Here is a 20,810-nt window from a genome sequence, read left to right as displayed (position 1 = left end):
CTCAAACTGTTAGGCAAACTGCTTCATCTATGTAGTTTGGTTGTGGGAGTCATTGAGTTATTCTCAAACTGTTAGGCAAACTGCTTCATCTATGTAGTTTGGTTGTGGCAGTCATTGAGTTATTATCAAACTGTTAAGCAAACTGCTTCATCTATGTAGTATGGCTGTGGTAATATTTGATAATACTCTGACTGGTACTGTATCACACATTATCTGTGCATTATTGTCGTGGAAGTCATTGAGTAATACTTCCATTGAAATTGTACCAAATAATATATATGTAGTATGGCTGAGGTAGACATTCGCTAATACCCCGACTGGAGTACCACTTGGAGCGCCGGCCGGTGTGTATCACGCACTATCTGTGCATTATTGAGATGGAAGTCTTTTAGTACAGTTGCATTGAGTAATACTTTCACTTTTAATAAATCTGTTATTTTAATTTTTTGATTATCCTTTTTACTTTTTTTTTTATTTCCCTTGACTGTGTTCATCTTCTATAGAAAGAATAATGTTAATAAATTTATCTATCTATCTATCTTGAATTGTACCAAATAGTATCTATGTAGTATGGCTGAGGTAGACCTTTGTACCATTCATTCTCTCTGGAGCACCGACATTAATGCTATGCTCGTCATTGAGTTATACTTCGACTGGTATGTACCGCTGATATGACTGTGGTAGTTACTCTGATCGGTGTGCGCCACACAGTGCATATGTAGTATCACTCCGATTGGTGTGCTTCACACGCGCTCCTTTCATCAAGACATGTGGCTTGATATTTTCTTTTTTCGTTTGTACGACTTACTCGAAATAAAATCTGTAACGCGGAAAAAAAATAGATTGAATTGTTGTCTCAGTATATAGTTATTCGTTCTATAGTAATGAAATAACACTGCCTGGATATAATTTCGCACATTATTCACTTCATAATTTTGAACCATTTATTTTTATGTTTCATGTAACTGGGGTTAAGCGTTTTAATGTACATCAACTCATTATCAAGTAATACAAACCTGCCCGTCATAAAATTTCCAGAAATATGGTTTTAGTGGGGTGTTAAAAACGCTTTCTGTGGGATAGAATCGCGTATAACGTGTCGGACAAGCAGCTGTGTTATAGCAGAGTCTATATAACCTTGAGATAACCTTGTTTGAGAATGTGTTTCTCTTGTTTCGATCCATTGTGGTTATTCCATCATATTGTGATACGTATCATCCTCTTGAGACCGGCGCTTATAACAATCATTTGCGGTTTTTCCCTTTTCGAATACAGACAAGGGAACAGAGTATCACGAGCTAAATCAAAGTTAATTAGAAGTAAATAGAACTGTCACGGGCATTTCCACCCGATGTGTTGACTGGTTAGGATGGTCTTACGGGAATATAAGTTTCTACTAGATCCTTTGCTCGGCATTCACCTCTGTTACGTCTATGTCGCCCTAGTAACCACAACCTCGCCTCTTTGTCGGGAAGGAAGAAGCCGATCTCATTTATCAGCTGTCCGCTAAGCCTCCGTGTACATTTAACCCTGTTTCAACCGAACTTGGTAGTTTCCGTGCCTACAATAAACCACTGCCATATAAATGTTCAGTTTGTCAAAAATATAATATAAAATTGCAAACGTTGTGTATTTTCAAAAGCAGCGTACGCTTTCACCAATGCGTTTACCACATTAAAACGCTAGCAAATGTTACACCCACTCTTGTCGATCACTATAAAAAATTGCTATGTATTTGTGTCGTGGTCACCGCGATGTTACGGTATCTTCGTATCATTTTTCACACAAAAATTAAAATCTTGTCAAATACGTGAGATACACTCCGTGAATGAGTTCTACGTGCTTGTAAATGTTGTCATGTATTAGCGTTTGTCAATATATTACTTTTACTTTCAATTCGCTGCGTCTACGCTCGTGTTCGTAAATGCCTATTTTCATCGCGTACCCGCTTGTAGATGCAAAACGAGATATTTTATAACCCTCAAGTTTTCAAAAATTACACTATTTTTTGTCTGATTTCCACCGGTTAACAACTTCCGCAGTGTATTCCGCCCGCATCAACATTAGCGAAGTTAAGATATTTCCTTATGAATCTGTATAGGCGGAATCGACGGGTCACGAAAGGTCTTAAAGTTAACTGAGTTCAAGGTCACAAATCAAAGAACTCGGGAGTATGAAGTTGGTGTGCCGCTGATACTTTTTGTTGGGTATTTATTGAAAGCCGCTGACCCCTGAATAAAGTAATGAAAATCAAGGTATGATAAAGCACTGCAGTATAATGACCGATTAGGTGCGATTTGCTGCACTCAATCATTTTACTCGAGTATGCTTCGATGAGCACACACAATAAACTCCCGAATGTGGGTTGTGACGGTGTACTATTTGTTGCAACGTTTATGTATGTATGTGTAGAACTCGAATATATTTGTGTTTTAATGGGCTTTAAAAATGCGTAAATTATTGCGTAAAATTTGGCAAAACTAAAAAAAAATGAAAATTATGTGTGTGTTTTTCGATTGTTGAATCTATTCCCGGTGTAGCTTTGACATGGCACTATCATTGGTGAGCTACGCTGAGTATTTTGTTATAAAACACATCGAAGCAACTGAAAATGCATATTCCTGGACGCAATGGTAGTGGGTCATTGATCGAAGCAAAGCAAAGGAAGACATCCCGGTAAACGGTCGCAAAATATATCCGGCGAACCCTTACCCGAGGTTGATCGGTTCACACCGTATTAATAAAAGGCCGAACATCAACCAATGTAATATATCCAAATACAATTCGATCGAAAATATGATAATACAACTTGAAGACGAGACCTACACCTCACCCACCCCAAACATACACAATCATACATAGACGAAGAAATTCAACCTGAGTGTCACATTTATATTTCAAGAAGAGGATGTAAAATAGGAACAATTACAGATCTAGAAACTCTAGTTCCAAGTGAGAGAGGGATGACATGAGATATGACATGAGGGATGACATGAGAGAGATAGGAACATATCATCTCGATGGCGTCCACCTCTGATCTGTATTAATATTCACCAACTTGAAGAACGTGGAACTACGTGTGTTTACCGTCAAACACTAAGCTCAATAAAATGATACACACTGAACAGAATGAAGATTGTTGAATATTATTCACTTCATGTTTATGATAAATATGCAGACTTGCCAAATATAATTTCTTAGTTATTCTACGAATTTAATTTCACTTATCAGCGAAAATAAAGAGACTAAAATCCAGTGAATAATTAATGCATTTACAGTACGCGATTCTTTAGATATACGACATATCGTAAATGATTTACCTAGGTTAATATGGTGCTCCTTTAATACTCGTACATTACCATGCGTACACGTGATTCGTAACAGCGTACGTACAATAATTACCTTATCCATAAACGACAGTCGACATAACAGGTACTTAACAGGTATACCTCCAATTGCAAACAATATCTGCCCCTATCGAACAAACATGGTTATTGAACATGTGTGAATGAGCACAGATTCAGCATCGTCGTAAAACCACGGCCTTCTTGCGTCATTAGATGCTCACCACTAGAAACTTTTGAAATGTAGCGGAAAAAATAAACATAGCGGGCGAGAGTGAAATTCTATTTCCTTAATGTTTTAAACGGCCCCGGGACACCTTTTATGTCGAGTGGATGCGATGCACGTTGGGTTCGGCGGGTGGGGGGTGCTGATAGAACAGAATTGATACCAACCCTGCAAACTGCGGATGCGTAAGAAATATGATACGTTATTAGTAATGAATATACGATTGAACCATGCGATTTAGAGGCTCTGTTTCTGTTGCATTCACTGGTGTCTGTACCGTGCGGATGCTACATCTGACGGCAGAGAGCAAGGGTCAGGCAAAATAAACTTCAAGTTTTAGAGGAGACTTCATAGTTATGAGTACGGTCCTTTGTTCCGTGAGATGGTACCAACATGCCTTACAAGTAACCTTTATGTACAATTGTGGTCTTAAATCTTGTAGAACAAGGCCTCGGCATACACTATTCCAGTATATTATCTCGCTGTCAAAGTAGGCTACTTTTACGGGTTGCCCAAACGAACACTGTAACATTTGTCTTAGTTAGAGTACTTGGAGGTGTATTAAATGAGACGATGACGGTTTTGTGGAGCACCCAAGGTGTTGTTGGAACCTCTATTTAGTTCCTATGCGGAATTGTTGTCTCGGTGTTGAACAATGGTCTCGTCTTTGTTCTTTTAAATGGGCACAAATCAATGTTTGAGACCACCAGTCGGACCAGTTGTATCGAAGCCCACCATACGACAGGAAGCCATTACCATTTATTTGTCGCCTTTCTATTGCAAACAAGCTCTGTCGTCCGAATCTGTCTAGTTTGGAGGGCAATGTACTCTAAACGACGCCACCATTGCTCACATGAAGACCTAGGTTCACCCAGACACACTATTCGCCGAGTACTAGCACTGCGATACTAACATTATCTGTATACTACTGCCACGCAATGCATTTTACGTCCAGATTTCACGCCACTGCGTTGGTAAATATACTGTTTCAACCAGATGAAATTTGTATTTACAAAGTGCTAGTTTTATTGACTTCAACACGCCATCAAGTCGGATTTCCACCGCACGCTAAAAATCAATGGGTGACACACATTGATTGACCCCTGACCCCACTGGAATCACCCGCTCTATTGTAGTATTACACCATATAAGTGACTGTGCATTCGCACTTACTATGCGCTAAATGTTACTGAAAACTTAATCAGTGACATCCGGGTCTTTAAATAATTTGATTTATTACGCGTCTGGGCGTCATCTAAAATGCCTGTCCACTGCAGACTCGATACGCCACGTCATGCGAGCAACCACAAACAGGATACGATATTTTTTAGCATATATAGTTATAATACAAATTTAAAAATGTACTTGATTTCTTTTTAAAATAATCAAGCATTTTTTTTTTGCAGCTGTCTTATATATTCAGTATCACTCTACTGTAAAAACAAAGACCGAACCATGGGTTACGTTCGAATTGCCGGCATACAACTCAGGGAAGTCCCCTAATAGGGATGTGAGTGTTGCTGCCGCCACATCTTTTGCCCCGCCCAGTACAAACCAGAATTCAACCCATAAACATTAGTTACAAAAAAATTGAGAATTTGATGAATAAACAGCGACATTATTATCTACAAGTTTTCCTGGGAATAGTCTAGGTGTGTCTTTGCGTGCAGTTTTAACTAGCGAAACGACAAACGTCATACTATGGTGGCTCTCTCGCATCAACGTCACTGAGTGTCATTACGCATGGTATTAATCATTGCCATATTTACTTAAAATTGTGTAATATTGTAATTAACTGATTCAGCAATTAGTGTGAATATCAACATAACACACACATATATATATATATATATTTAAATAACGTAGTTGTGATTTAATTCGACGTATTCAATATGCGACTGGCTCCTCGAGGCAACTAGTACCTAGCAACGGAAGCAATGGGGAATACCGTCTCTATTGAATGTCTCCCGTCATCGTATAAATCGTTCTAGGACCTGGTAAGTTTGCACTTTTTCACCTCTTGAGTGTTTTACGTAGTTTCACGTAAATAACATTAACGTGACCAATTTTATGGAATTGTCCAGTTAAGAGAGAAATTTTCTCAGCTTCGCCATTCACCAGACAAAGGCGGGTCATTTTACTAACAAAAGCTAGGAGACTAACTAACCGTTGTAGATTGATTATATCTTTTAAATTAAACCCCTTTAAAATTACCGTCATGTTGTCTGGAATATGGTTTAAAATTCCACACCAGCCGCGGAGAGCTTGTTCACAGTGTCGGGGTGGTTTATGTTTGATCCGATCAATAGGTAGCCGAATTCCTACGCTGTGTAACGGGTATATATTGAGGATATGTGTTCAACAGAGATTGGTTTCAAAAGTTGTTTTATGCCCGAAAGGGTTGCTTTAGGTTTCAAAACAGAAATAAGAAGTCGTTTTAAATAGTCGACTATTTGGCACACGCTATGTCCCCCAACGTGGCCACCAGCAAGTCGAGCTGAAGATTTGAATGGGCCGCACGACTAGCTCTACCAGTGTTAAGAAAGACCAGTTATCTTAAAGCTCGCTAAACGACACAAAAGCACCTACAAAGAATTGCCGGTGGCATACACACTCGCTGTGAGGACTGACCTCACGCATTGTCGGTGAGTACCGCAAACAGACATCAACACGCCGGGAAAACAGAAAGTTCCCCTTCCCACATATCCTAAACTATGCACACGTGGGGAGTGAGTGCCCCATCCATTATTTGGAAAATGTCAAAGTTAACAAGCTTGAGTTTAGCCCGTTTATAAAAAAAACAACACACGACCCTTTCTGGACGATATATTCATTGTATATATCAAGCACACAGGGCAAAGCTAGAAAATTCCGACTTCTGTTTTTCTCATTGTTATCCTGAAAACCACAACACCGCGGACAATAAGTGGTTGTAATTATTGAGTTTTAACTTAAATGCTTACCAATACACAATATTCATAAACTCAATATGGTCTTCCATCCGACAACTTAGCAATGCCATCAACATCGCGTAGTACAAACACCGGTCTGTCTCCCTCCCATTCCAGTCACTTCTATCACTCCGGCACGTCAAACAAATGGACTAATTATGATAATATAGCAAATGTTTCAGATACATAATTCACATCAAAATAAAACTATCAAGGTATATAGTGCACAGCTGAAATGTCGCCCTCCGGCATGGAGTGAGATGGCTGCAGTTGATCCAGTCTCCCGTCACATACGCTCATGTTCAGTACGCACACAAATGCTATTATTATTCAACACATTTACGTTCCTCACGTTAAGTGTTTTTTCACCGCGATTATTGCGAGGTTTGACAGCTAACAGCCACATAAGATGCTCAACTAGGTGCTGCCACGTGATCCTAAAACGACTGTTTGATTTTTATCGCACCGCGAAAGTTCAAATCTCGCCCAAAGCCTGTCTTTCCACTGAAACTTTTGTTATGGTTCACTGCTTACGTGATAACGGCTATTAAAATGGCGCATGCGCATAACAATACGCACTTGTTCACTTTAGAAAAAGTTTTGAAAAGTTTTGAAAGTTTTGCGCGCGTAAAGTCGCGCTGCTAGAAAAGTTGTTTAAACGCTATGAACGCGTCTGAAACCACCCGGGTTTTATTTAGTGGCTGAACGGGGGCCATCTCAAGCTTATTTAAATGCTTTAAATCATATTTTGCATGCAGCCGTTTCCAAATACCGCATTCGATTGACTAGACCTAATTGTTTTAGGACACCTGTTAGCGGCGGTTTGGTCTAGCAGGTGTGCGGTATCATAACCGTAACTTTAAATACACTGAAAGTCAAAAGAACATTATCAACAGTCGAGATTTTCAGTAGATATGATAATAGTGGCGACGTATGCTGACGGCTGGTTGGCCTAAGGTCTGAGCTTTTGGCTGAACTGTGCCTTTTCTTTCCCAAACAGGTTCCCAAATATGGTTATTACAATCGCCGGGATAATTACAACTTTTCTCACGTACAAGCCGGCGGACATGTGTCTTTCTGTCAAGACAATTTTCAATTACTAATTGTAACTACCAACATTGGTGTGCTCAGTCCAGACGAATACATCAAATGTGATGGACAAAGTAGAACTCGTCACAAACGTTGTTGGCCTGTCTGTCCGAAGCCACCTCTCTCACTCGTTGGTTTACTATTGATTCGAATTAACATTTCCGCTGAAAACATCTGCTAAACCTCGCTGTATTAATTGCAAGACAAAGAAACAAAAATGGGGATTCTTTTTTCGCTCGCTCATATCTTAAAAGTTGCTTCATTTGGTAGTAACAAGTGTCACAAACAATCTTTTTTTCAGTCGACAAACTATCCTCTCTAACCTGATATTCCTGTTCTGTTATTTTTTTCTCATAACCGTCGCATTATGAAATATAGAGCGATAAAACAATGGTTAGGATTATGATCTGCTTTTCTATAATTTTTTCTTCGTTTTTTTTTTCAAAAGTGCACTTAGATGAAAGAAGCAAAATGGATGGAATGGTTCTCCATCCATCTTTCAAACTATCCATTGGTTTCAAATCTCGTTTGGTGCAGCCAGTTGCTAACGCTTCTCCCTACGTCTCTTTCAAGAGCGAAACAAAGCATACCAATTGATTGTTTGTTTGCTTCACAGCCTACACTATAACTAGATAATTGAAAAGTGTGTTTTTATCCGAGACACGTCATTCTCTAGTGTGCCCACATTGTGAACGTACAAAGGCCCAGAGAACATTAAAGGCCACCTTTCCAGAAGGCACGTCTCATCGACAATGTATTATGGCTTTTTGCTTGCTATCCGCAGCTGCCGCGCGCCAGGCTATGGCAATCTGAGAAGGAGACCAGGTGCATGTCGACATCGTGAATACCCTTGAATACACTTTATCATATACACCACCCTCTTTTTCCAGCCTCAAAACGTACAGACGGGCGCCCAATTAGACATTTTTTTCAAATGCAAATATTGGGGTAGATGTTATGAGGATAAATTTGACGCGAGTTCCAAAATAAACTTTTTCACCTGCTACCCAAGTGTTAGTGTCAACTTCTTTGATCCACTGGGACCTGAAAGGGAAAAACACACTAGAACTTCGTCAAACAGAAGTTTTCCATATGTTCTTTGCATAAATTCCTCAAATGGTTTAAGTTTTTCGTTTGTACTTCACGAGTGTCGTGCCAGGGCCTTGTGAGCTACATGTCCGATCGCCCGAAAGACGAGAAAACAGACACACACAAACACACACACACGCAAGTGGATGACGGGAAGAGATTGAATCAACTTTCTGAAAAGTACACCGTGTATTGTTTGCTATTGTGTGAGAGAAACGTAAATAAGAATGCACGCAGTGTTTACTCGTTGATATGGGTATTGAATGCAACTCAGGGGAACAGGTTGTTGAAACGAAAAGCATCAACCTGCCCAACCCTTTCATAACTTCCAATATTACATAGAGCGTTCTCCTTCACACTCTCTTTTGCATTCGCTGCATTTGTCCCTTTCAATTGATGTTACTTAGCTTGTACGTGCAACATGTGGGGGCAGCTAAAGAAAAACCTGTTCTACCTGCCGTAGGTCTGCCCCCATGCCAAGTAGACGACAAGGAACGTCAGTGATGACTATTGCAGACAGAGAGTCACACTTGTGTCCGCCTTAACACACTTCGCTCTGCAAATCACGTATAATGAAATCCTCTTCCTGCTGTGGTAAAAAAAAAAGTGGGGGAGACAAACTGTAAGTGGTCGTTTGAAAACGTACCATTATTGTGCGTAATTTTTCCGCAATTAGACGCTCGTTACACGACAACGTTGCTTAATACGGACTCTTGATCGACGCTAAATTGGATGTCAGTTCTCAGAAAACTGAAAAGCTTGCAACGGACGTTCTACTTACAGTATTGCGTAAGGCGCACGTGTGTTCTTTGCCGCGTAATCAGCTCAAATGCCTATCACGAAATAACTTGGAGATAAGGAAAGGCTGAATACACGACGACGATGGAGAGAGTCGACGAGAAAAGAACTCTATCTGATATGGCAAAGAGAAAGGATAAAACTTAGCCGAAAAGAAGCGTAAATGATGGGATCACGGTATTGTCCTAAAGTAATGTCTAATAACAATGCAGTACACAGTCAAATGTTTAAACATAGATTGTAGGGACCGAACAACCGACACGCGCACTTGTTTATGGAACCCACGCGCGATGCATTGTCCACCGTACTAGGCTTTATCAATATCGCTAATGTTAACAATCGCAGATCTCGTAGTTTTTTAAAGCTACGTTTTCTTTAGAGCCTGATAGTTATATACCAACCCCTGTACACAATATACAGTATATCTGCACATCAAAGTGACATTCGCAGTACACATCCTAATATGGATCATGGGGAATAACCAAAGGCGGGAAGATCGAGGTACTGTGCAGGGACTCGACTCGAAGTAAATCTAAGTGCGGGAAAATATACGGTAGAGAGCACCTGTTCTATTCCAGGAACACTACAAAAATCTATAAGCTTAGAGGGTATGTGCGCGATAATTTAAGGATGTCGATCTTTCTAATTCACATACAATATAACCGCTATGTAATAAATACGCCAGTGCAATCTTCCGTGGTAATCTCTCCCTCCCTCGTCCTGCTATTCCATCAGTTACGTAAAGTAAACCATTGTGAGTAGGCTTTATATATGTATAACAATTAATAGAAAAATTTCACAGGCATGCAGCTAGAGTAAGAATACACCTAATCGGTATATTTTCGTTGCATATTACGAGACATGGATTTGCATGTTACTTGTGTTCTTGTTTGCACAGTAATACAATGAGTGAAAGTAAACGATGCTGGCCTATACCAATATATACCGCGTGTACCGCACGCCACACTGAGATTAAATACACACATTTGGGCGAGTTTGTGGGGGCATTTGACAACACCTTGCAGACGCCCGCCTGTGTTTTTTTTTTTTTTTTGCGACCAACGCAATGAATGCAGCAAACACGGGATGAGGACAGTATGGAAAGTCAAAGATATCGACAAGAGATCAATATAGGCATTGTGCAAAGCATAGCGATATTTCCAAACAGGTTTGGGGCAGTTTTATCGATTCCACAAAGTGTCAACACAAATCTCGTAAAAACAAAATGGCGGTTACAACTTCTTTCACACTTCACAATAGCCATTACCCATAATCCTCTCCGTGCTTGTTTTCATGATATAATTCATACATATAATACATATATATACACACACACACATAATAACAAATACAGTCAAACATCAGAGAACCCGTATTCGATTCTTAATATAATTTAATATATTATTGTTTTATAAAAAAACAAAACTCTGGCTTCACGCAAGAGAAGCCTATACAGAAAACGCTTTTAAAAAATACTGTACAAACGAGTTGGTATCTCTTTGTAGGTTATGAGAATGACACAACTTCATATTTCAAATCTAATCTACTTATTGCAATGCCACAGCTAAACGTATGATATACATACATAAACAATCAAGAGTTGCTTGAGCGTGAAAATTAAATCTACGATAATTTGAATTAAAACAATTGAGTTGTTGTATCAGTGGTGCGTGGGACATCCCACAAATCAGCAATCTTACGATTTTCAATCATTTGGTGTTTTTGGTGCTAAAAGCAAATATTCTGTGCCTAAATTGAAATATAAGTTAGTATTGTTGTTGTTCGTTTGTTTGTTTGTTTGTTTGTTTTAATTGTTGACGGTGTGATGATGATGTTTCAAGCTGGAGCTGGTCTTGTCCGAGGATGTAGGCAGGAATAGGCAGAATAAGTTTTAACTATCGTTTGTTTCTAGCACACCCTTGCTTGATGCTCGACAATACTCGACAGTATCGGTGGTTAGCAAATGAAAGACCATGCGATATCATTTCAAGTGCTTTGATTAGAAGTCCGTTTCTTCTATCTATCGTTCTTTCAACCCCTCAACCGATTTTTCTCCCCCGTGGAGATATATCGTCAGACGACGAGCGTTTCTCGCGGACAGCGATCCAACTTGCCCTGTCTCGGATCTTCGGGTGTCCACACTTTAGCTATCATGGTGTTGTTGTGTCGCAGTGACTTGTTCTTCTCATCGGTCCAGGACAGTGAATGCCCAGCGAGTGGCGGTAGACCATATTCCATATCTGTGGGTGACGGTGAACCTGTGAATCGGACAAAAAATAGAGATATTTAGATGAGAAAGTGAGATAATAATCACCATGAATATTTGTGATAAATTAACAAGCTTACGATCACTATCTGCTTTGTCTAGTGCGATGTAAGCGGTAACAAAATGAAAGACCTCAAAAGGAACGATACACCGTAGTGTAGGGTAACGTGTTCGAATATGCGTCGCAGTTTACATCAAAATATATGGAATTACATTGGAACTTGGCGACTGTAGAAAAATAAATATTAGCGTGCGTATGGGAGGGAGTACGCCATCATATTTTGTACTCGGTAAGCTAAGAATGGTATCCTCCTTTCCGACAAAAAGAACACAATTCTGTACGAAAGGAGTAATTCAGGAAGGCGATGTCTAAACTAAAATGTGCGTATGACGATGGTTATTTCTCCCTCGGTTCGTAATAAGACTGATAGAAACACACGAAATCATATTCACAATAAATTGCTACGTCAAGATTCATGTACCCTAATAATTTGTGGCTGGTAAAAAAAATAACGAGATTTTCCATAAAACCTGCACTACATTCTATCGGGCACCCTAGTATTTAGGCAATGCTACATTTCATCACGGCAAAGCATTAGTTACTGGTTTTACCGTCTGACAACGATGTTGCCGTATTTGTATTAGCTAATGCCCCCTGACATGGAGCAGAACAAATTGACAGAGCTCTTCACTAGTGGATGCGCCACGCGCCCATCTTACTGTTGTCAAATGAGCCACCCTAAGATCAACTTGTATTCTTCTAACGTTACTGAAAAGAGATAGAGTTGAAAATGACGTAGAAAAAAAAGGTAAAGTGAATTACCTCGATGGCAAATGATGATTTTCTTGGGTTGCTCTAAACAATTCGACTGTAGTGGGTCGTTCACATTATCGCCTCCTGTTGACACAAGTTCTGATAGGAATCCTATGTATCCGATAGCTAGTCTCAAAGTGTCCACTTTTGACAGTCTTTTTTCATATGGAAGAGTCGGAATATGTGATCGGAGTCCCTCAAAAGCCTCGTTAATAGACTGCATTCGTTTTCTTTCTCTTTGGTTGGCTGCTTGTCGCTGTTGCACCTGCTGCACTTGGCATTTCTTTTTCCTACGTCGTTTCATGTTTTCTTGGTCGGGATGTCTTCTCTCGTAGGATGCTGCAAGTGCTTCATACGTGTTCTCGTCAAGGTCCGTAAAGGAGAACGATTGTCGGCTTTCCAATGGCAGGTTCTCCATAGCCACCAAATCCATCTTACCTCGATATAGATAAGCCAGTGTTGCAGTCGGTGAGTCGTTTTTTTTTAACAAGTGCGCGATGTGACAGTATGTGAGATGGTGCCTGCGTTTCGATGTCCACGAGTCGACTGCTGGTTGGCTTCTGGCGATGCAGTCGTCACGCGTAGCTCGCTATATCTTTAGCAAAACAAGCAAAACGCGTACTTGCAGGGGCGTGTGTGTCAATCAGTCGGACCAATGACCAATCAGGTGACGCTCCGTCCAAAAAACTATCCAGGCGTATTGCGCCTGCGCAGCGTTATATAGACCGCCTCACAACAGCTACATCACTATATTTTTAAATAGGCTTTCTTGTTCCACTTGTTTCGGGCCTTTTAAATTGTGTGTTACTCACGTCGCACCTTGCGTGACATTGGAAATAATTGTATGCTATAATAACAACACTTGCTTTTTTGAATTAGACAGATCTATTAATAGAACATCGTCCGAGGATTGTTTCCATGATGGATCTCATACTCCAGTGGAAATCATGTATGAAATCTTGCCTGTGTTAGTGGGAGTTTATCATTCGCCTATAGACTATCTGTGTACGGTTATTTTGGACTCTTAATAGGTTATTCTTAATTCAGCTCAACATAACACGTACATGGTCCTTCCGTCCGATATTCAGAAATCAGTTGATCCAGTCTTCTTTTTTGTATTACAGACAATCTGAATCCATACATCTAATATATATATATATACATGTATATTCCTTTCTAGATATATATAATATGTAATGAAACACATTACGTCCGGTTGTGGGGGGAATGATCCCCTCTCCTTTCGCTGAGCCTGCCTAGAAGTGGTAACATGCGATCGAGTTCGGATTAATGACGTTGGCATATGAGTGCATTGTTCAGGGCGTACGCTCTGACACGCGAAACAACTTACTGGGGTGTGCCTTGAACATTAGACAACTTGTACTAAGTGTGGAATGGTGCATTCCAGCAACCGTTGCCATGGGAACAAATCATTGTAGTTTAACCAAGGAAAACATTGATTTCCGAAAAGGAAGGGGCTTTTTCTTTACTCCGGATGTGATTTGCCACTACCGTTAACAGAATTGAAAGCACTGCGTGTAGAGCAATATGGCTCATATGTAATTGCTTCTGAGGAATTGTAAACTGGTTTATATTACCACATATATGCATGAAGAGAAGAAATCATAGTTTCGACCAGTTGCACAGATATCCGAACTCACAACGCGTAGATGGCTCAATACATATGTGTGTCAAAGCTGGACCCCGGTACTGAGTGTGACCAGCGTCAGGTCGTTTCTATCGTCCTCGGGCGTGTCACGCCACGCGTCGGGAGTTTCTTGTTATCTATTAGAGATATGATAATATGTCATACAAGGCAAATATAGTATTATTTATGGATTTTGCTTGTCAGAGAGTACCATCTAGACAACCAACTCCTTATACGTTCTATATAACCTCGAACCTTTGCCGTTGTCATGGGAGATGTGCCTTCCTACCTGCTATGGACAACAGAATACGGCGTATGACACTGGTGTGCGGTTCCTTGACGCGACGCTCGACAATTCACCATTCACCATGCGTTCTTTTGCAAAAAAAAATACATCTACTCACCATGTTGATATACGTTTATTATCAAATTTATTTGTCAGAGTTTTGCGCTATTTAACCCTGAGAACCGAACACGAGGTAGCGACTCAAAACAAGTGTAGTTGATGGCAATTTTCCCCACGCTTTTATTGATTGATACCCATACTTAGCCATACAACAAATAAAGTCCCATATTCCACACTTTAATATTGGATAGGGCAAACTTTGCTCGATAGCCGCTAAACCCTTAATTGTAATATTAATATTACAGTTTTCTCATTAATTGTTCTAACATCGTCTCGGTTTTTTCGGTGTGGTTTATATTAGCAATGGTTTATCTTTATTGAGGTTCTATATATAGATGTTATATTTATATATTTTTTGTGGAGAATGTAATGTTTTGCTTCAATCTACCGCCGTGGGTATACGTCACGTGTGGCAAAATGTAGGCCTATGTTAAAATCAATATCGTTGAAGCAGGGTATAAACACGGCCTCGGGCCATCTTAGCCGTGTATGCGTTTATTGTACTCTTATAGCAGTCAATGGCCGAATATAACTGTTCTCTCAAATACGGTCGTTTGGGTGTGTTGGTTTGCTAAACACCGGGGTTACAGGTTGTTTTGACCCCGATGGAGACAGAGGAGAGAGAGAGAGAGAGAACGATGCACAGTGTTATTCGAAGCCGGTATATTGAACGCTAGTGGGCAAACATTGACTAAGAAAATTGATTGGTTGTCATTTAACAACGCGCCATATATATAATTAATTACTCTATTTGATGTTTAAAGAAAAATATCTACTCCACATTTGAACCGAGTCGAATTATCTCGAAAACAGACACCGTTAGTGTCGTGTTATATAGGTATCGCCAGGACACCTACCTCGCGTCGTGAAATATGCATCCTGCGACTGACCACGTAATTGTGTCTGCTTCTGAATCACATTTTAATTGATATAGGTGTAACCCAAGTCACGTGATATTTGGACCCCCGGAACGACTGATTACGATTTAACCGTAGACTGTATAGAAAAACGACGTGCTACTGCGATTCGTCTATACAATCTATGTTTTAAACAAAGTTCATGCGATTCAGTTGGGAAGTAGCGCCCGTCATCTTAGCAATGACGGAACTTGTCCTTGATTGTAGAGTAACCGATACAAAACTTCCCTCGGTCCGTTTTTTTTTTAACTGCGCCCTGTTATTCCATCACCGACAAATTGATCGGATGGTCTCTACCGTAAATTTTCCCATCGACACATACACTGTTTGTCCCGAATGAACGGAACCTGTACATATAGACACTGTCAATTTTTTTTTTTAAATCTCCTCTTCATTGCTCAGTGGTCGCACGTATTTGATTTGAATACATGTTCCGTGTACCTTGTCACATTTCAATATTAATACTTATACTTACATCATATCATATAATATTTAGTTTTGGTTTAAATTATATTTCATTTATCAATAATAGGTTTCCTAACTATATCGTAAGTTGATATTATTATTTTTTTTGTAAGATAATAGGGAAATTGGGCTGTTCAAAGTTGAAATGAAACCAGTAAGCGTTTTGTACGTCTACCACTTAGACCACAGACTACACGCACGTGTCGCCATGTACGCAACGTGCACGCTATACGTGATGTGAAAAAATAACATCGACAAAGTTTGTTAAGTCTTTTTAAGCCAACTTGCCAGAAAGGGCATATCCCGAATCCCTCTTGTCGCCCGACTGTTTCATTCATACCACCTTTTGCACGCTTGGCTTAGCGTACTAGTCAATGGTGACTCCCATGTCGCTGCTCAGACTGTACAATAACAAACGCCACGCTCGGCACTTCGGGGAATGAAATTCGCAGGGGTCAATGAAAAGTTTCTTTTTTTTTGTCAAATCACGTGCATGCGAATTTAAGACACGGTACGAAGTTAGTGGTCAGTTGATTAGAACAGCTGCAAACAGTATCAACTCCTTGATTTGAAACGACAGTATGTTACTAAGGCCATCATCAGTCTATCGCGGGGTGAGGGTAAACGTTTCAAACAGCGTAACAGGAGCCCACGAGCAAGAAAATGCCCATCCGTGAGTTCGAAAAGCTGATAGACGTAACGCGTGTATGTTAGATGTGTTCAATTTCACTCCGGAATCGCCTTAGGGTTCGATTTCTACAGATTTAAGGGTCCCTTCTCGGTGACTAGAGATGGTTCAACGTTGATATACTGACAGTGCACGTATATTCAATACTACTATGCAGTCGGCGATGAATACATATCACACTGATTATTACAGTACCAACGATCTAGATCTAGTTTGATGGAAATAACCACAACCACGCTACAGGAACTCCGATATAAGTCGGAATTATGCAAACTAAAACACCGATCACGAAGTTCTAAACAAGCGAAAATCCAAAATATACTTAATAAAATCTGAGCTTTATATTGAAAATACAAATAATACCTGTTTCTGACAAATCTTGCGTCGATATGTCATGTTTAATCTTGCAGTTAGTGTTTTTATACCACCATGAAGATACTTTGTATGTTCTGTTCTATTCTATTCAATTGCTAAAATCCCGTTTCATGAATGTATACTAGTATTAACTATATAATTGCATCTTATTTTGTATCAATATTAGTATTTACAAATAAATGCAGTCACCATGGTGATCGCCACGTATGCATATACGTGCGCGTTCGCCTAAATCAAACGCAGACCGCGTAAATGGATCAAGTACGAATATTGTGGTATTGGCATTGGTTTGATATAGTGGTTGTCTGTGTTGTCATTTCAATTATAGACAGAACATTATTTCAAATATTGCAGACTGGGTTATATTTGTTTTGAACAATTTATACACAGTAGGTGAAATAAAAAATATATATCAAAACTATACCAAAAACAATGCAGTATCAAGTGAGTCTGCCATTAACAATGACAGGCCCTACTATAATGTTGAATGCAGATTAATTAAAGGCCACACTATCTAAATCTCTGTGATTTTCAATGAGCGCTTTTTGAAAAAATAAAAGGCCAAAGAGTACTTGCAAGTTCTCGTCAAGTACAAGTTTTCGTCAATTTTGCGCGATACACTAAGATACATTGAGTAAATAGTACGACTATTGTCATTAAATTGTTTTTTTATAATACGAAATTTCGCCACATTGTTTACCTCCGAGTCGTTATTGACTGCATGATTACCACATGTTGAGGGCGATATATAGATATACATCATATGATTATACATGTATTGTGATGTCAATTTCTGGTTTTCAATCGCCACTATTGACCAACATTGAATGGTATTTATCTTTTTTTTTCAAAATTGAATATGTTGGTAATTTATTTCATGTTTCATGCAAAGTCCGATCCATGTCACGTGATACATTGTCTGCAATTTGATTGTTTGTGGGGTTTTTTTTCACGATCTGAAACTATCTACAAAAGGCCAACTATTTCAAATAGCTGTTTGAAATACGGAATTGTCTGAATATTTTCGATATATTTATATTAAAAATAGTTTGTTTCTGGCGTCCAGCAAAGCGGGTTCTTGTCGTTTATAGTTGCGCAAGGTTTCTAATTTGTTTCTTCAATGTAAAGTTTAGCGATTTCTCGTGAGATAGGAAAAGGTCAAGGCATTGTTATCAATATATCTCCAAAACAGTGCTATTACTACCACTCCAAATTTTAAAAATCTGTAATCGCAGGAGTGAAACTGTCAGTTACGTTAATTAAAGGACAGTGGTCGTCACGCCGCGTCCTGTTCGACATGGGACTCATAGCGACGTATACAACGCGTGTAATATACATTGTTTATTTACATGAAATTTGAACACGCGCTGCGCGACGACCGCGCGTTAAGTTTTCTTTGTAGTACCACCTACAATATTTTGTTCTCATTAAAGATACAAGAACTATCCACAGGTTGTCTCTTAAGTGAAACAATCAATGTACATAAACATATTTGCCTTTAAAATACGAGGGAAATCAAAAAGTTCACTGTCACGTAGACTTTCGATGCATTTTTAATTAATTAATCAAGAGAAGCAAATGTTTATCAATAATTGAATGGATTAAAAGAATCATTGGAACGGGCATAAATCAGAAATAAAATTGAAACAATTAATGAATAATTTATGTAATGATAGTTGGCAACGAATGTAAATGTAAATTTGTTGTTGATGACAACACAGATTTGAAATGCATGGCATAACCGAGTGTAGATAATATATCTTTATTTATACATATTATATTTATGTATATTCCAGTTAACAAGGAGCATTTCAGTTTTTAAATTTGTCAAACGAGAGATAGTAAAATCGTGGCCAAACTTAAGTGGACCAACTTCAAGCGTCAACAATACTTACACTGGGACGGCTTCTGCCTCGTCGCGTGCGGTCTATTTACTTTGAACTATTTTTGTTAGATGAATGTATCTGCCTACTAATTACTAACATGAATAATCAAAATTTCCTTCAAGCCTGGCTGTCTTGCACTGGGTTACGCACAAATGTACAAAGAAGTGGCTACCACGCAATTTTTGGTGCATTGAAAGAATTATATCCCTGGTGACCTTATTTCTTTGTCATTTTACCCGCATAACCTAACGCCGCCTGGATGCTTCCGGCAACTTACAGCGAACAACTGCGACAAAATGAGCCCTCTATGATTACGTCACGAGACTTCCGAGGCTGATTAAAACAAAACAACTCAAAACGCAAGCGGTATGACATTGAAACCAATACATTGTGTTATCCCAATGATGTCTAATACGTGTCTCTTGACTTTCTCCATAAGTAGTATTTGAAATAAGATTCGTTTTAGTTCAAAACGAACACGTATTCCCATTGGTATTCATTCGGTTCAATACACAGTGACAAGCAAGCAGTTCGGCTCCACGTCGGCCAACGTCCCAAAGTCCATATTCACTGCTGGCACCTGTTGATCGTCAGAGGCACCGGCAGCCATAGCTATTCCAGTGGGAAATACTGGCTGGTAAACATAAACTTGACATCTTACGCATGCTCCACAAACATTATAGAAGAAATTCACATATATATTGCGCTACATAAGGTCACGTTTGTACCACTAAAACGTCTGTCTGACTACATTGACCAAATTAGTAATAGTGGAAATACATCCTTAAATTTGTGTTAATTTATATCTTTGGTACTATTATATATATACTGTTTTTTTTTTAAATAATGACATAATTGTATTTTATATATTTGAAAAAAATTATCATTATTTTTCACGTTAAATTTCACGTGTTTATGTCCTAGTAAATAACGTTTCTTTCTTACTTACTTAGAAGTTTGAACTTTTAAAAATAAATCGAATTTGGCATTTGTTGACAAAGCAATTTTCAAAATGGCGACGTCATAATGAGGTACACGTGTGTTTATCAGACGGAACTGAAACTGTGAAACACTGATTTTTAAATGAGAACAAATTGGGGAAAAAATTGGATGCCAAAATCTGGGAAAGATCCCGAGATTAACATATAATTGCCAGTCAAGACGCTCCCTCCTTAAACTCATCATAACTCTCCTTTGACAAGTTATTATATTAAAAAAACAGCGATAATCAACGATAGACATTAATGTAAGCAAATAACACCGAATAAATGGAAAGGTAAATAGTACGTCAAATTATAGTAAACACGTACTGCGTGCGTGATTCGAACTTGCGCTCGCGTACGGCATCTAATCGCCTAGCTTCGGCCAGCGGGCTTCCCCCAAAAGGATGCTTAATAACCGAGTTTATATTACATGCAGAGACATTAATGTCCAGCTTGGCGACATTGAACCTTACGAAACCAGCTATATCAATCATGTAACCTTGACGTTCAATTCTGTGTGCCCCAAATAAAAAGGATAGTATTTCATCTGTGCAGTGGATGAAGGCAAATATGATGTGTATAGAATTAGTCAAAAAAAGAACATAGACATAATTAAAAGGGAAAAAAATGGAACTAATTAAATTTGACACTCGTGCGAGTTTAGACTGTGTTGCACGTTGCACGAGACGATTCGGAAGACAGTGCACGAGGCAACGCTACGGTCAATGACGAGTACTAGCTCGACGCTATGGGGGCGACTGGTTGCCTGACAATTTTTCAGGCGATGTTACCACATCTTAGCGACGCGAGTAAAATATACACCCTGGAAAACCGGATAAAAGCTTTCAAATTTAGTCCAATCATA

The 20,810-nt window shown here is 39.2% G+C and overlaps 1 protein-coding gene across 1 annotated transcript; it reads right to left on the bottom strand.

The window, feature by feature from the left end:
• Positions 1-10,872: 10,872 nt before the first annotated feature.
• Positions 10,873-13,161, bottom strand: LOC100328998 (pancreas transcription factor-like protein). Its single transcript, XM_006825498.2, has 2 exons — positions 12,587-13,161; positions 10,873-11,755 (listed from the first exon to the last, which is right to left on the bottom strand). Exons 1-2 carry the CDS (start codon positions 13,008-13,010, stop codon positions 11,571-11,573), a joined length of 609 nt encoding a protein of 202 aa, XP_006825561.1. The 5' UTR covers positions 13,011-13,161; the 3' UTR covers positions 10,873-11,570.
• Between the last annotated feature and the right edge of the window lie 7,649 nt (positions 13,162-20,810).

The sequence above is a fragment of the Saccoglossus kowalevskii genome, chromosome 7 (assembly GCF_978046115.1).
Source record: "Saccoglossus kowalevskii chromosome 7, keSacKowa6.1, whole genome shotgun sequence".
In the NCBI taxonomy this organism is placed as follows: Eukaryota; Metazoa; Hemichordata; class Enteropneusta; family Harrimaniidae; genus Saccoglossus; species Saccoglossus kowalevskii.
This window is presented reverse-complemented; position numbering and strand designations above follow the sequence as displayed.

Coding starts and splice junctions, on each gene's coding strand:
- LOC100328998 (XM_006825498.2), bottom strand. CDS start 13,010: ATGGATTTGGTGGCTATGGAGAACCTGCCATTGGAAAGCCGACAATCG. Junction 11,756..12,586: donor AATCATCATTTGCCATCGAG/GTAATTCACTTT, acceptor TCCGATTCACAG/GTTCACCGTCACCCACAGAT.